The sequence below is a fragment of the Pristis pectinata genome, chromosome 5 (genome assembly GCF_009764475.1).
Source record: "Pristis pectinata isolate sPriPec2 chromosome 5, sPriPec2.1.pri, whole genome shotgun sequence".
NCBI lineage: Eukaryota > Metazoa > Chordata > Chondrichthyes > Rhinopristiformes > Pristidae > Pristis > Pristis pectinata.
In genome coordinates this window covers 83,010,364-83,027,049 of record NC_067409.1, presented here as the reverse complement: position 1 = coordinate 83,027,049, position 16,686 = coordinate 83,010,364, and the positions used below count along the sequence as shown (strand labels likewise).

At 43.7% G+C, this 16,686-nt stretch overlaps 1 protein-coding gene across 1 annotated transcript in view; it reads left to right on the top strand.

Moving 5' to 3' along the window:
• The window catches only part of LOC127570593 (engulfment and cell motility protein 1-like), a 188,106-nt gene that overhangs the window by 48,627 nt on the left and 122,793 nt on the right, over nt 1-16,686 (top strand). Inside the window, 2 exon segments of the mRNA XM_052016288.1 lie at nt 7,514-7,549; nt 15,710-15,809. Coding sequence (XP_051872248.1) covers nt 7,514-7,549; nt 15,710-15,809 — 136 coding nt within the window.

Below are 16,686 nucleotides of genomic sequence, written 5' to 3'. Positions count from 1 at the left end.
CAGCCGTTTTACCTGGACCTTTACCCTTGCCACCGTCGCCCGACCACTCCTAGGAGCCGATTTCCTTCGGGCCCACAACCTGTTAGTTGACCTGCGAAGGAAGCGGTTAGTCCACTCTAGCACTCTCCGGACCTATCCCCTGGGAGAAATCAGCCCACCAGCCCCGCGCCTGGACTCCATTTCCCTTTCTGGCGACGATTTCGCCAAGCTCCTAGCCGAATTCCCATCGATTTTGGCACCTTCGTTTACAAATTCTAGGCCCACACACGGGGTACGACACCACATCATTACCACAGGGCCACCCCTTCATGCCCGAGCACGACGATTACCTCCAGACAAGCTCTGCCTGGCAAAGGAAGAGTTCCGTCACATGGAGGAGCTGGGGATTGTTCGCAGGTCAGACAGCCCCTGGGCCTCCCCCCTGCACATGGTCCCCAAAGCCACCGGAGGGTGGAGGCCCTGCGGCGACTACCGCAGGCTGAATGACGCCACCACCCCGGACCGCTATCCCATCCCTCACATCCAGGACTTCGCAGTGAACTTACATGGGGCCCGCATCTTTTCCAAAGTGGACCTCGTTCGGGGATACCACCAAATCCCGGTCCATCCGGATGACGTCCCCAAAACTGCGATTATCACCCCATTCGGCCTGTTCGAATTCCTTCGGATGCCATTCGGCCTTAAGAACGCCGCGCAGACCTTCCAGTGGCTGATGGACACGGTAGGCCGAGACCTGGACTTCGTGTTCATTTACTTGGACAACATACTGATCGCCAGCCGTAACCGCCAGGAACACCTTTCCCACCTCCGCCAGCTGTATTCCCGCCTCCGCGATTTCGGCCTCACGATTAACCCGTCCAAGTGCCAATTCGGACTTTACTCTATCGATTTCCTCGGCCACAAAATCACCAGCGACGGGGCAACACCCCTACCCGCCAAAGTGGATGCTATCCGCCATTTTGCCCGCCCCGACACAGTCAAAGGCCTACAGGAATTCCTTGGGATGGTCAACTTTTACCATCATTTCATCCCTGCAGCAGCCCGTATCATGCGCCCTCTGTTCTCGCTGCTGGCTGGTAAGGGCAAGGACATCACCTGGACTGACGAGGCTGCGGCTGCTTTCGTTAAGGCCAAAGACGCCCTGGCAGACGCCACGATGCTGGTACACCGCAGGACTGACGTCCCGACTGCCCTCACGGTAGACGCGTCCAACACCGCGGTGGGTGGGGTACTGGAACAGCTACTCGAAGGCCGCTGGCAACCCTTGGCATTTTTCAGCAAGCACCTTAGACCGCCCGAACTGAAGTACAGCGCTTTTGATCGGGAACTTCTAGCGCTGTATCTGGCGGTCCGGCATTTCCGATACTTTCTAGAAGGCAGGCCTTTCACCGCTTTCACCGATCATAAGCCTCTGTCCTTTGCCTTCTCCAAAGTCTCCGATCCCTGGTCAGCTCATCAGCAGAGACATTTATCCTACATTTCTGAGTTCACAACTGACATCCAACATGTCTCCGGAAAGGATAATGTCGTTGCTGATGCACTTTCCAGACCAACCATCCACAACCTATCCTTGGGTGTCGACTACACGGCCCTAGCTGACGCACGGCAAGCCGATGACGAACTGCCCAGCTACAGAACCGCCGTCTCGGGTCTGCAGCTCCGAGATTTCTTGGTTGGTCCAGGTCAGCGGACCCTACTTTGCGACATTGCGACTGGTCAGCCCCGCCCTATAGTCCCTGCAGCCTGGCGGAGACGCGTTTTTGACTCGGTACATGGGTTGGCGCACCCGTCCATCAGATCTACTGTCCGACTGGTTGCCAGCAAGTTTGTCTGGCATGGCCTGCGCAAACAGGTCAGTGAGTGGGCCAGGACTTGTCCGCACTGCCAGACGTCAAAAATCCAGTGACACACCAAGGTCCCACCACAGCAGTTCGAGCCTACCTGTAGGAGGTTCGACCACATACACGTCGACCTCGTGGGCCCTCTGCCGGTTTCAAGAGGAGCCCGGTACCTCCTTACCATCGTGGACTGGTTCACGAGGTGGCCTGAGGCAACCCCCCTGGCTGACATCACAACTGATTCCTGCGCCCGGGCGCTGCTCACAACTTGGGTGTCACGTTTTGGCGTTCCGGCCCACATCACTTCAGACAGAGGCACCCAATTCACTTCCAGTCTCTGGGCTGCATTAGCGAACCTGCTAGGGACGCAGCTGCACACCACCACGGCCTACCATCCTCAATCAAATGGGTTGGTGGAACGTTTTCACCGCCATCTGAAATTGACCTTGATGGCCCGCCTAAAGGGTCCTAACTGGGTTGACGAGCTGCCTTGGGTCCTGCTCGGCATACGCACTGCCCCCAAAGAAGACCTCCGCACTTCATCAGCTGAGCTTGTATACGGGGCACCACTAGTTGTCCCCGGGGATTTCATACCTGCCCTTCGGGACCAAGGGGAACAACCCCCAGCAGTCCTACAAAGACTGCGCGAGAAGCTTGGTGCCTTGGCCCCGATTCCCACCTCACGGCACGGTCAAGCCCCATCCTGCCAGCCCAAGGAACTACGGGACTGTAAGTTTGTTTTCGTTCGCAGGGGCACACCTCGGGCGCCATTGCAACGACCATATGAGGGACCGTTCCGAGTCATACGGAATAACGGATCCACTTTTATTTTGGACATTGGAGGCAGGGAACAGGTTTTCACGGCGGATCGCCTCAAACCGGCCCATTTGGATCTGCAACAGCCTGTCGAGGTTGCCACGCCGCGACGCAGAGGCCGCCCCCCTAAGCGGCAGCTGGCACAGCCCACGGACTTTGGGGACTGTCTCGCCGGTTCTGGGGGGGGTTGTGTGGCGACTCACCGTCTAGTCGGGCGAACTGGCTCGGCAGTCGGGTCGCACGGCGTCGGAGCGACGAGGCCCAAGATGGCGGCGGGCCTCGTCTTTTCGAGCGACGGGGAGAACCCGCGGGCGGGAAAGTCCTGATGACGTAGGACTTACGTCATTGCCGGTTGTTTTGGGCGGGAACATTCTCCCTTAAAGGGCCCGCACAAGGCGGGAAAATAAACCAGTTCTGTTTGGCAATCCTCCGAGTAGAGTCTTGTTTTATTCCGCGGTAGCAACCGCTACAATGGAGCAATTTTCTGGCTCCTTTTCCACAGTGCTTTTGGTTCTATAAATGTCAAGTCTTGTTTGACTTGATTGGTCATACCAGCTGGACTAGCATAGAATGCAGCTCATTGATAGAGATGCTGGGAGCTCAGAAAGGTTAAGGAATGGAATTAGAGCAGCTAGCTTCAGTTGAAGAGCTAGTATGTTAGTCATGTACCTTCTTTACATGGTTGATTGCTACAAAATGGCTGGAACAGAAACTACCAGTTTCATATTTGTTTAAAATCACTCAATAATCTCACAGTGAGCTTTGGAATAGAGATTCTTCATAATATTTTCAGAACTCAAGAATATTCTAAAATAAGATGGAAGTTGGGCTTTAAGCTGAACCACTCCTGAGCCTGTCTGGCCCTGCAGCGAACATTCACACATTGTCCAGAGGGTGCAGCCGGACTGTAAACAGGAACAGAAGGCAAAGTGGCTTCCTGTTCAGCTGGTATCCTCGACTGAAATCATATCACATAGTTTAAGTTGAAATGCTGCTACTCTCTGGTTAGATGGAAACTTATTTATTGTAACTTGCATTTATAATGTAACGTGATTTAAAAAAATTCAAATCCATGTCTTCTTGGTATCCAATCAGATTACACAGTAAAATGATCAGATGGATAGAGGGGTAATCTGGGTTTTCCAGTATTGCTGCCTGTTTGTTTGTCTGGTGGTGGTGGGGTGGGGGGAGTGGTGGATGCTGGAGAAGTATTTACACTGGATCCTTGCCATGTTGTTGCATCTGTTGGAATTGGTTGCTTAGTGTCCAGCCATGCAAGGCCATTCAGGGATTGATTATTAATGAAATCACTGTGATTCTGTGGAACCGGTGGTTAATGATAAAGCTGTCATAATTCTCAATGCACTGCATCTTTGAACTGTTTACTTTTTGAGTGGAGGACATTTCTCACTTGTACGCAGTGTGCTGTTTTATTAAATGATTTTCTCCCTGCTCCCACAGAAGCACTGATTCTTGATACCTGTAGTTCACTAATGCTTATCCCATGTGTCCATCCTTCAGGACAAACTCTAGTCAATGAGGATTTATGGTCTGGTCAGCAACAAGAGCCACACGTGTTCTTGTACTCTGTAAGGTCTATCTGCTGGCACTTCTGCAAAAAGTTAATCAAGAGTAAAAACAAGTCTGCTGTCTCTTGACTTTTAATTTGGGGTCCCTGTGTCCTGCTAGAAGATTTATTATAGTGTCACCATTTCTCAGTCTGTAGCATTCTTGCCTTTGAGTCAGAAGGTTCTAAGCCAAGTTCAGGCCTTTCTCTAGTGACTTAAACACAAAAATCCAGTTCGGTTCTGAGGTGTTGTTGCACGATCAGAGGTGCCATCTTTCAGACTGATACATTGCCAAGGCCCTTTCTTTTTGGACGTGGCTGTTTTGGAAGAAACACGAGGAATAATCCTGAGTGACCATACCAGCATTTTTGAGTCAATGTTTTTCTGAAGCTGATTATCTGGATCATTCTCACGTTTGTGGGAGCTTGCTATGCACAAATTGGCTTCTGCATTTGCTGCAAAGCAATTTAGGGTGATCTCAAAAGGGGCATGAAAGGCACCAAATCAGTGCAAGCCTCTTCCATTCATAGATCAGGAAATGAATCTGGGACTTCCTCAAATTAAGTAGTGTAGCACTGGAGAGAAGAGGTGGGTACATTTACTAATTGACTTATGGGAGAAGGACTACGCAAATATTTTTAGGAATGAATTTGCATAAGAATAAAAAAAATAATCTGGGTGATCAATATTCTGGACATATTATTGATGTAAATATGTATTTTAAAATCTACTTGCTACATGCATTTTTATGTAACCAGTATTGCTGATAATACTGCAGATATATCAAGAATTTGAGAATGTGGAACTCGCTACCATATAGATTATTTGAGGCAAACCACACTAAAGGCCATTAAGAGGAAGCTGGATATAACAGCAGGAGAAAAGATTAGGAAGACATGCTGGCAGGGTGAGATAAAGAAGAAGGTGAGGAGATCTGTGCGGAGCGTACACAGAAATGGTGTGTTTCTATTCCATAAATTTCAATGCCATTCCATGTGAGGTTAATAGCATTGAGAATGTGACACAGTGGTTGGAATCTTCCACTGTTTCTACACAGCAACATTTTCTAAGGCACATCCAGCATCTCTTGGAAATCTGGAGACTAGGGATGTTCAAGGTGTAGATGTAGTAAATGGAGGTTTAGATGGGCTAAGTAGAGCGAAGCTGCTCCCATTAGTGATGGTTCAAGAACAGATTTAAAAGGTGACAGCTACAAGGGCAATGTGAAGGAAAACCTTTTTTATGCAGAAAGTGATGATAATGTGGAACTCGCTACTTGTAAGAATTAATGCGGGCTTTTAGGAGGGAATTTTTTTTTTGATTTTTTTTTACTTGCAACGTGGTAACAGACCCTTCCGGCCCAACAAGTCCGCACCGCCCATTTTTTTTTAAAACCCAAATTAAACTACCCGTACGTCTTTGCAATGTGGGAGGAAACTGGAGCACCCGGAGGAAACCCACACAGACACAGGAGAACGTACAAACTCCTTACAGACAGCGATGGGAATCAAACCCCGATCGCTGGCACTGTAATAGCGTCGCGCTAACCGCTACGCTACCGTGCCGCCCACTGAAATAATAACTATTGTCAAAAGAAAACATCTTGGACAGTTATTAACTTGATTTATTACAATAACCTAATATAGAATTGAACCCAATACTGTTTTGAATATCTAGTGTTGGTATCTTTCTTAATGAAGCACAATGTTTAATTCTGTTTTTTTTTAAACAGTGAATTGCTTACAAGTTTTATGAACTGAACAAGTGTCAAACTTAGTTCAACATTTATATTATTGTGTTCTGACAAAAAGTCACATTTATCAATTTTCTTTATCAACTACACTGGTAATGCAATACTTCCGTTTAGGTCTTTACACAAAGATCATATTAAATGTTCACATAAATTTGTGGGATTCATGAAGTTTCTAAATTTATTTTCATGAGGGGGACTGTGTTAAGAAAGCAATAGTGAAACTGCTGGAGTGTTGGTAAGATCTCATCTGGTTGTCTTAAACTCTGGCCTAAATATGACGCCAAACTGCCCTCATGAGGGCACAAGAAAATAGGAGCAGGAATGGGCCATCAGGCCCTTCAAGCCTGCCCCACCATTTAATATGATCTATGCTGGCCTCAACTCCTCTTCTGTTCCACGTAGTGGCGGCATAGTCATGTAGTAGTTAGTGTAACGCTATTATAGCACCAGTGACCCGGGTTCAATTCCCACCAAATTGTTTCAGCATGAGGGAAGATAGTTTGCAGAGGAATGGGATTGGCCTAATGGGAGCTGGCACAGATACAGCTGGATGTGCCAATAGCAATTCCTTGACAATTTCTGTGGATTTCATGTGCCAACCACTGGGTGTTGGAAGTGCTGTGAATCTGCCTGACATACTGCAAGCTGCATTCAAGCCTCTGCTGTCAGCACAGCTCTTCTGGAAAACTTTTTGCCTGCCATTTCACTTGTGCTTGCAGCAAAAATTTTGTCGAAAGTCAGTTGCTTTTACATTCCTGACAAAACTCCTCGAGTAGGGAGACAGAATAGGACGTTGTGTAAGTAGAGTTTAAGTATCGGTAGACTAAGTAGAGAGAAACTCTTTTGCAAGCAGGGGTTGTCAGTAATTAATTTATGCAACAGAAGCCAGAAGGGAAATGAGAATTATTTTCTGCAATGTGTTGAAATGAACCTGAATGCATGGCATACAAGACTTGATGAAGCAACTTCAAATGCCTTAATAGGAATAGGTGCAGATTTTATGGAGAAGGAACAGGGAAATGGGACTAACTGGATAGCAAATGGGAAGAGTCATCATTGGCCATGTAATCTTCTCCCATGCTATATGATTTGCCTTTACAACTCTTGTTTATTTTTGTTTGGAGAGTATAATGGAATTTTGTGCACAATAATTGTGAATATTTTTTTCACTGTTTCTCCCAAATTCCCCAAGCTGGGGATGGAGTGGGGCTTAACAAATAATGTTTACATTTCTCTCTGCACACGTTACTCACTCAAGGCTTTTTGCTGAGGTTTGGAAAACCATTGTATTGCTCCATCAGTGTTAGCCAATGAAATTATTCTGAGTGGGGAGTTTAGTTTAGTCTAGTTTATTCTCGTTTAGTCTTGGCTTTAAAAGCTACTTTGGGTTGTATTTAAAATATCTCTTCAGCTTGTGAACTTTTCTGAAAGAGAGCAAAGGAAAAAAATTCAAGGTGCAAAGCTGACCTATTGCCAGTCTATGTAAGTTGTATTTTTGGAGAACTGTGTAATATGTGAAAGTTTTTAAATTTTTGCAGACGGTATCAGAAACTACAGAAGATTATGAAGCCCTGGTAAGAATCCAATTGGACAGTCACTTTGTGTACTCTCACTGCATGGTTGGAAATCAAGCCCTTACACTTTCCAATAACGCTTCCCTCTCTGATCTGTCGCCTCTCACTCTGTGCAGTGCTTTGTGTGTGCATGCAATGGGCACCTCAGTGATTTCTCCTCTGTCCACTAAAAAGCGGCCTTTTGTTTGCACTTCTTTGTCCAGGCGGTTTGCTTTCCTAACGCAAGATTCCAGAATCAGATTGTATGTGATCCAGAAGTACACTGACTAAAAATGTTCAAGGCACTTGCTGGGCTATAAATGTCAAATCCTTGAGCTGTAAATCCTTACCAGAAGATATGATTTCTTTTTAATGCAATAAATTCGCATTCTGAATTACTAACTCTGCAAAAGAAAATCTACACTTTGTTGAGTGAATTAGAGTGTCATTACAGGTAAAAGGTTCAAAGTTGAAGAACTTTGTTCCCCACCTCCTTCCAGGCAGACTTCGGCCCTGCTTTAGTGCCATTTCATGAAGCTTTCTGGTATAACAAGACAGACCCATAAGCTGGTGTAGCTGCTCTGTAATGAGGCCTGAGTGATTGTTTGATATGTTGTTACTAAGCCAGTTGGTTAATTTTATCTTTCACAATTGCATAGTAAAGGTTCTGTTGTAAAAATTGTTTAGATTGTTGCCAGTAATACAGTTCTAGCCTTAACACTGTAGTGTAAAAGCACAATGAACAAAGCATCCTGATGGTGAAGCTGAGTTACAGCCAATCTTTAAATGAACTTGGAGATGCTAAAAAGGATGAAGATGAGTTATGGACCCTAAGCTTTAGTGAAAGAACTCCTGGGATGTGATTTCGTGGGAGAGAAGTAGTGAATGGCTACATTCTGCCTTTGAGAGCCTAAATCATGAATTGCAGACCAGGGAAAATTGTTGCTAGTCCACATAAAAATGACTGAATGTCCCTCTAATGTATTTAAAAATTGGCTATATCCAGTGTGTCACCATGAAGTACTGTAACTGCCAGGATTACTGCTGCCCCAAATATCACCATAAATTCATGGGACTACCTAACAAAAGTATTTAAAATCCTCCAGCTACAGGTCAGGAATTAAACTGTTTCAGTTACTCTCTGCTGCACTATAGCTAGATACTTCAGAGGCCAAGTTCTGAGCTTAGTGCGACGTAGAAGGAGAATGTCTTTTGCAGTGAAAATTGCTACTTGTTTGCTTAAATTCAATCTACTGTCCGAGGGCCAGTATTCAGGCACCATCTCTTGGTTGGGTAATAAAACTCTCCATTTTTCTAAACCATTCACGGGGAGCCGTTTGATGAAAGTCATTTGGTCGATTGTAATTAATGATCTTGGTACCTTTTTTTTAGTTAAGATTTTATGTGAAACTAGGGATTTCACTGATAAGGATCTTAACATTAAACAGCTATCAGAATCAAGTTTATTATCACCGTCTTATATGATGTGAAATGTGTTGTTTATAGCAGCAAGCAGTGCAAAGACATAAAATCACAATGAGGTAGTGTTCATGGGTTCATGGACCATTCAGAAATCTGATGGCAGAGGGGAAAAAGCTGCTCCTGAATCATTGAGTTTGGGTCTTCAGGCTCCTGTGCCTCCTCCCTGATGGTGATAATGAGAAGAGGACATGTCCCATATGGTGGGAGTCCTTAATGATGGATGCAGCCTTCTTGAGGCACTGCCTTTTGAAGATGTCCTCGATGGTGGGGAGGGTTATGCCCGTGATGGAACTGGCTGAGTCTACAACCTTCTGTAGCCTCTTGCAATCCTGTGCATTGGCGCCTCCGTACTAGGCGGTGATGCAACTAGTCAGAATGCTCTCCACCGTACATTTATAGAAATTTGCAAGAGTCTTTGGTGTCATACCAAATCTCCTCAAACTCCTAACAAAGTAGAGCCGCAGACGTGCCTTCTTCATGATTGCATCAATGTGTTGGGCCCAGGACAGATCCTCGGAGATGTTGACACCCAGGAACTTAAAGCTGCTCACCCTTGTCCACTGCTGACTCCTCAGTGAGGACTGGTGTGTATTCTCCAGACTTCCCCTTCCTGAAGTCCACAATCAGTTCCTCGGTCTTGCTGATATTGAGTGCAAAGTTGTTGTGACGCCACTCAACCAGCTGATCTATCTCACTCCTTTACGCCTGCTCATTGCCATCTGAGATTTTACCAACAGCAATGGTGTTATCTTCGAATTTATAAATGGTATTTGAGTATTGGTGAATTTCGTATTTATTTTGGTTGTGTTGAATTCTCAGTGTTTCTTTTCCTCTCCCCGCAAAATTAGAATTTCACTGAAAATGTTAAGTCCTTTATACTAAGGAGAAAGGGAGGACTCTGACAAGAATTTTTTTACAAAGTATAGTGTAGATTGGTTTGCCTAGGGGATTGGTTTGGTCTTGGTGGATATCCCCTGAACCACCTGCTTTAGTTATCAAATGGTTTTGAAGCCAAGTATATATGAAGAGCATTATAAACAGACCATATAACTTCATGACATTGAACAGCAGAGCATACAACTTGAATGGAGAAGCTCCAATGGATTCTATCATTATAATCAATCCAGGGAATAAACCCTGGCTCAATGAGGAGTGCAATTGGGAATAGCATGGGAATGTCTGAAAATGTGTTTGAGAACCATTGAGGCTGTGATGCAGGACAAAAAATAAATAACAAAAAAGAGCATGCATTTGATGTTGCTAAATAACCCCACATCCATTGGATCAGATCAAAGTTCTGCAGACCTGATACATCTAGTTATGACTGCTGGTGGGCAATTATATAGCTACTGGGAGGAGGAGTGAGTAGGTTCGAAGAATATCCCCATTCTCAATGGCAGGGCCTAGCAAGCAGTCACTTAAAGAAGTTGATGCATTCATAACCATGTTCAGCCAGAGGTACTGCATGGGTGATTGATCTTGGCTTCCTCCTGTGATCCCCACCTTCACATAGAACAGTATTCAGCCGATTTGATTTACTCTGTGATATCAAGGAATGGCTGAGAGTACTGGGATACTATGAGGACTATGAGATCAGACATCATTCCAGTTGAAGTACTGCGCTCTAGAACTAACTGCACCTCTAGGCAAGCTATTCCAGTACAGTGTCAACACTGGCATCTATTGGAAGTTATGAACAACAGACAAAAAACAGGATAAATCTAATCCAGTTAACAACTGCCCAGTTAATCTACTCTCAGTTATCAGCAGAGTGTTGGAAAGTGTCATCAACAGAGCTGTCAAGTGGCACTTGGTCTCCAGTAATCTGCTCATTGATGTTTAGTTTGATTTCAACAGGACCACTGGCTCTAGATCTCATCACAGCCTTGGTACAAATTTGGACCAAAGTGCTGAATTCTAGAGGTCGGAGAGAGTGACTGCCCTTGACATCAAGGCAACATTTGACCCAAGTGTGGCATCAAGGAAAACCTGGTAAAACTGACATCAATGGGCATCAAAAGGAAAACGACATTGCTTGAAGTCATACCTCACACAAAGCTGCTTATGTTTGTCAGAGGTCAATCATCCCAGCCCCAGAGCATCATTGCAAAAGTTCCACAAGGAGGTGTCTAGGCCCAACCATTTTCAACTACCTCAGTGACCTTCTTTCTATAATAAGTTCAATGGTGGGGATGTTTGTACACTGTTGATTTCATTCTTAGCTCCTCGGGAAATTAAGCATTCCATACATTAATGTAGCTAGACCTAGACGAGATTGCAGCATAGGGCTGATAAATTCACTTAAATGCCACCAAGTGTCAGGCAATGACCATCTCCAGCAAGAGTACTCCTGATATTCAACAACATCACTATCACTGCCACTCCTTGTATTTAACATCAGTGACCTAGAAACTTGGTGCAAGTTGGTTGGAATACCACTTGACTTGTAATTAATAGGGGTGTTTGATCTTGGAGGAAAAAAAATTAAGAATGGCAAAAAGGAACTGGATAAAGCACAGAAGTGGATGAATGTAAGTAATGCACGTAAGTCAAATATATAAGACGTTCAGAAATTTGTATAAGTTCAGGATCTGAGAGATTTTGGTGGAATAGGATGATTAATTCTTAGTAGTCTTGGTACTCATTAAGATCAGTCATCAGAGAACTTCAAATGGAACTTCATGTAGTTCAACCTGTTGATCATCTGATGATTGCAATACTGTGTAAACTACGCGGTAAATACAATGCTCAGTTTTGACTGGACTGCAAAGAGAGGGTCTAAATAGAAATCCAAGCCAATCTTTGGGATCAATAGATTGACGTTGCCAAAACTGGAGAAACATAGGATTTTGAAAGCAAACAATGATAGGTTTGGAAAAAGATATAATTGACTCAACCTGACTGCAGCATTTAAGCAACGAGGGTTTGGGACTGATCAGGCATTGCTTCACAGAGAGAGAGATGATTGCTTGATTTCTGTATATCATAGGCAGACTCCTGGGAAGGCATTATTGTGATGGGTGGCCTGCAGGATGTTACTGGATGGATAATGACTTTTCTCATCCATATTTTAGTTTCTAATGTCTTCTATTAATCACTGCCCCAACTGAGATCACTTTACTTGGAGTGGGGTGGGGGAGGATTGAAAGTGATCTCTTCCTCGTGACTCAGAAATGAGACTTCCTCTCCCTTTTAATTGATGGTTTTTAACCGCTCTCTTCCTCTGATTGTGTTTGATTTCATACTGCTTTACAAAATAAACAAATTTGAAATCTGCCTGTCGAGAAATAATTGGATTGATCTTCCTGACCTTTTGACTCTGAAGGACAGAAAATGGGGCAAGGGTTTGCCTTGTTGTGACTCAATCCCTTTATGCATTGAACCTGGATTTTAAGTACTTCCCTGGAGGAGATGTTACACGGTCAGTGCCTGGAGTGGGTGCAAGGCCCATTGTAGATTTACTAACAAAAGGACATAACCAGTGGACTGGAATATGAGCCTTGTGCATTTTGAGCTTTTGTTGCTTTTCCCAGTCTAGACATACAGTAATCACTGGTTTCACTGCAAAGTCTGGTGTGTTTTTGTTTACTAGCCATCTATTTAATACTGCATCAGCTCTCATGTAAGGTCTTTCATCTGATATGTTAACTCTTTTTCTCTTGTTACAGATGCTGCCTGATCTGTTGAATATTTCTAGTATTTTTTGTTCTTATTTCATGTTTCCAGAATATGTACTTTTATGCTTTTCTTTATATAACTACTACTCTTACAAATAGATTTTGAAAACTGAGTGAATATTCAGTTTGTAAAAGTAAATCTTGTTCAGAAGGTTATTTTAAGTTGAATCATTAAACAGAAACATGCACTGTAATTATGCCAACGTTGATGTTGGCTTTCCCGGGTATACACAAAGGAACTGTGTCACTTTACCCACGGAATGTTTGCTTCCTGCTCCATGCTTCCCTCAAGCTTTTGGTTCGTATGTTTTGCATTAAGCACCTAACAGGCAGGGCAAACTGACATTCTATTAGTGCTCACCATGCTTTTATAGCTCACTTTTGCTTCTGCTTGACCTGCAGGGCTGTGGGTCAAATGCAGGAAGATGGGATTAGGTTGGTAGATCTTTCTTGAGCGGCACAGACACAATGGGCAGAATAACAACCTCTTGTGTCATAAATGTTCTATAATTCTTGTTGCAGGCATTTCCAAAACAACTATTGTTAGAATGCCAGCATGCCTTGGGGACTCTTAGTACAGATTCATCCCTGTTTTTTCTGTTGGTGCAATCCTCTTCCATGTATTCATATCTCTCCATGACCTTGCCTCCATAACTCTGGAATCTCTTCCAGTTCAAAAACTCTGAGATATCTGTCTAATTCTGGCCTCTCACACTCCATCATTCGTGAGCCAACCTTCACTTGCCTAAAGATTTAGTTCTGTACTTCCTTCCCTAAGTCTCTTGGCACTTTTCTGAACTTTTGCCATATGAGGTTCAGCTTAGTGGATTGTGCAGAGTAAGGACTCAAACCCACCCCTGCTGCTACAAAGTAAGGCTCTTCACTGCTCTATAGACCACTTAAATGAAGTGACAGTTGTACTTTCATGACAAATGAGTCTCTGCAGGCAAAAACTACTGCATCCAGCAATTGTTGAGCCTTGGAAGCTGCATTTTATAGGAACAGTAGGTTCTTCACTCTTGTCTAGTGTACAGATCAATCATGAATGATCTACACATCTCCAGCAGACTATCTTGCTGCACATATGATGCCATTGATAATTTTAAGACTTCTTTTGGAAATGCTTCGCAGTTTGAACTTGCATTGAAGCCCCATGATTCAATATGGGGATAGCAGTATGAACAATAAATACCATGAATGCTAGAATTCAGCACAATTAATTCTGCATAAGCTGTGACTGTGTTCAGCCAACTGGAAAATATTGATTTGCAGTGACCTTTCATACTATAATTGGAAAGTTGACTGTTCTGCTTATGTAGAATTAATAGGGTTTCAAATACTCTTTTTTATTTGTGATAATGCAGAATTTTTCAGATTTGGTATATGGTGGGTTCCAACATGTGCAGTTAGCTTCCTTACAGTACCATCTTGGGCATCCTATACAGTGCCATCTTAGACAGCATTTGGTCCATTGTGGCTGTGCCAGCTGTTTAAGAAAGCTCTACAATAATCTCACTGCACTTTCCTCTTTCCTCGTCATTTTGCAACATTGTCACTCTCCAAATGAGTGAGGAAATGGATAATTGTGGGAAAAAAACAAGTTGACCAACCATGCTGTGGTCTCCAAATTGAAATTAGCCAACTTCCTGGAAAATAAATGGTTCATTTGAAGGTGCATTGCATCTGTAAACACATTTCATGACTAGGGGTATTTTTTCCTATGAGCTAAGATGATCAAATTTGGCAAGTAATCTAACACTTTGTAACTGGGAATTTATGGAATTGAATCCCGTGACACTGTTCTGAGTTTGGGTGTTGGTGAAGTGCTGATGAAGTTGATCCTTAAGATATTACCACCTGCACACTTCAGGTGGATGCTGAAGATCCCATGAAGTTATTTGAATAAGATCAAGGAGTTTTCTTACATCTTGACCAGGTGTCTCTCCATGACCATTCCCTCACTGGCATCTTTATATGAACCAGTTCATCTAGACAGGTATCTCTGTGCTGTTTATGCAATGCTGCAGAATGCTCGTTGCATTGGATTTTCCCACTTTGGAAAAGTGCAGGCAGTGTTTAGTAATATTTTGCGTTGCTGGGCTGTTATCAGAATACAAGAGCACTATTTGGCAATTTATTGCAATATTATGTGGATATTATTTCATAAGGATGCTACACTGGAATCAGGAATGTTAATTTTTTCAAGCTCCCTCGTACTGGCTAATATAACCATGAGAGACTCAAAGCCATTATTAGTGAATCATCAGACAACAAGATCCAGCAAACTTCATGTTTATTGTCTTTTCAGCAGCACAGATGAGAACTTGGGCTGTTTACGGCCAGGGACGCAGTCCTCATTCTTATATTAAAAAAAATCTATGTGTGCAATGAGAGGATGGTGTGTGATTAATTACAGAAGTGAAGACATAGCAAGCCTGGTGCATGCATTCTCTTGTCTCAGAAAAGGTAACACATAATAGACCAGGGCAGAACTCCACAAACTGCAACTTGATGAGCACTTGTTTATGGTGCAGCTCAGGAAACAGCATACAGTTCTGTGAGCTAAATTTTAAAATTTTCAATCTGTACCCTAACATGCTACTAATAAAGAGGTGACTGCAATACTGCTGTCATTCTTGGCTGTAACTCTCTTTCTGTAAAGCTGTGGATGAAGCTGTTTACTGACCTAATCTGAAAGCCATTTTGAAATCCAGCGCATGGGAATTGCATGAAGTTCTCTCGCCTGCCTTGTATTATTACTACTAATACTACTTCCTTTCAGATTGCAGTGTTGCTGTTTATCAAGTTAATGGCATAATTCAGTTTTTCTCTTCCAGCTGCCCTTCTGCTCTTCATGCTTTCTGGCGACTACGTTACCCATAGGGCTTGTTATGGTACCAGTCAGCTTTCTTCTGTTTTATTCTCTTCCCTTGTTTCCTGCTTCAAAAATTGTTTCAGACTCTTCTTATGTTGTCAGAATTGAAATAGCTGGAACTGACTTGGGGATTATTTGTCTTTTCAGCTTCGGGGACATGTTGTCCTTCACCCTGACTGCGTTTGTTGAACTCATGGACCATGGGATTGTCTCCTGGGACACTTTTTCTGTGGCTTTCATCAAAAAGGTACCAAGGCGGCTGGAGTAGTTGTAGCAAAGTAGGGTGTAATGGTGAGGGAGGGGATGGTTGATTAAGCAATGTTGCCCCACTGTAGGAATGCAAGAAGGTTGAGTTATTTCCAAGCCTATTCAGCCATCCAATTAAAACATGTCTGTGTGTACTGCCTTCTCCATAGGGAGATAAGAATCTAATGAACAGGTACAAAATAAAGAAAAGGCTGGACTTCATCTCAAGGGATGGAATACGATTAGTTGAAGTTCTGATTTGGTGAATCCGATTTGGGAGACTGTACCTCAGGAAGCATATATTGGTCTTGGAAAAGGGTTTGCCAGAGATTTGCTAGAATGATCTCGGGATTGAAGGGATAGTATGATGGAAGCAGATTGCATCAATGGGCTTGTGTTCTCCTGAGCCTGAGATTAAAGGGTAACCTGTTTAAGATAATCAAAGGAGTTGGTGGTTTCTCTCTATCTACCCCAACAGGGAGAGAATGCAGAACAAAAAGGCATGACTAAAATTTTGAGCAAGGCTATTACAGGGTGATGTGATTAAGCACAGTTAAAGGACCTGTTTTTGGATGAGGCACGAAACAAGTGTGGTGGAAATCTAGAACCCTTTCTCAAGCTGTTGAGGCTGGCTCAATTGAAAATTTCAAAAGTTTAATGGAACTTGTTGCAGAATCTCTGTGGATAAATGGTGTTAAGATACATAACAGCCATGATTTAATTGAAGGATGGCATGGGCTTGAGAGCCTGGATAGGTACTTCTTTTCCCATATTCCTTTCTATCCACCCTCTCAAATCCTCCAATTAAGTGGGTAGCACAGTGGCGCAGCTGATAGAGCTATTGCCTCACTACTCCTGCAACCTGAATTCACTCCTGA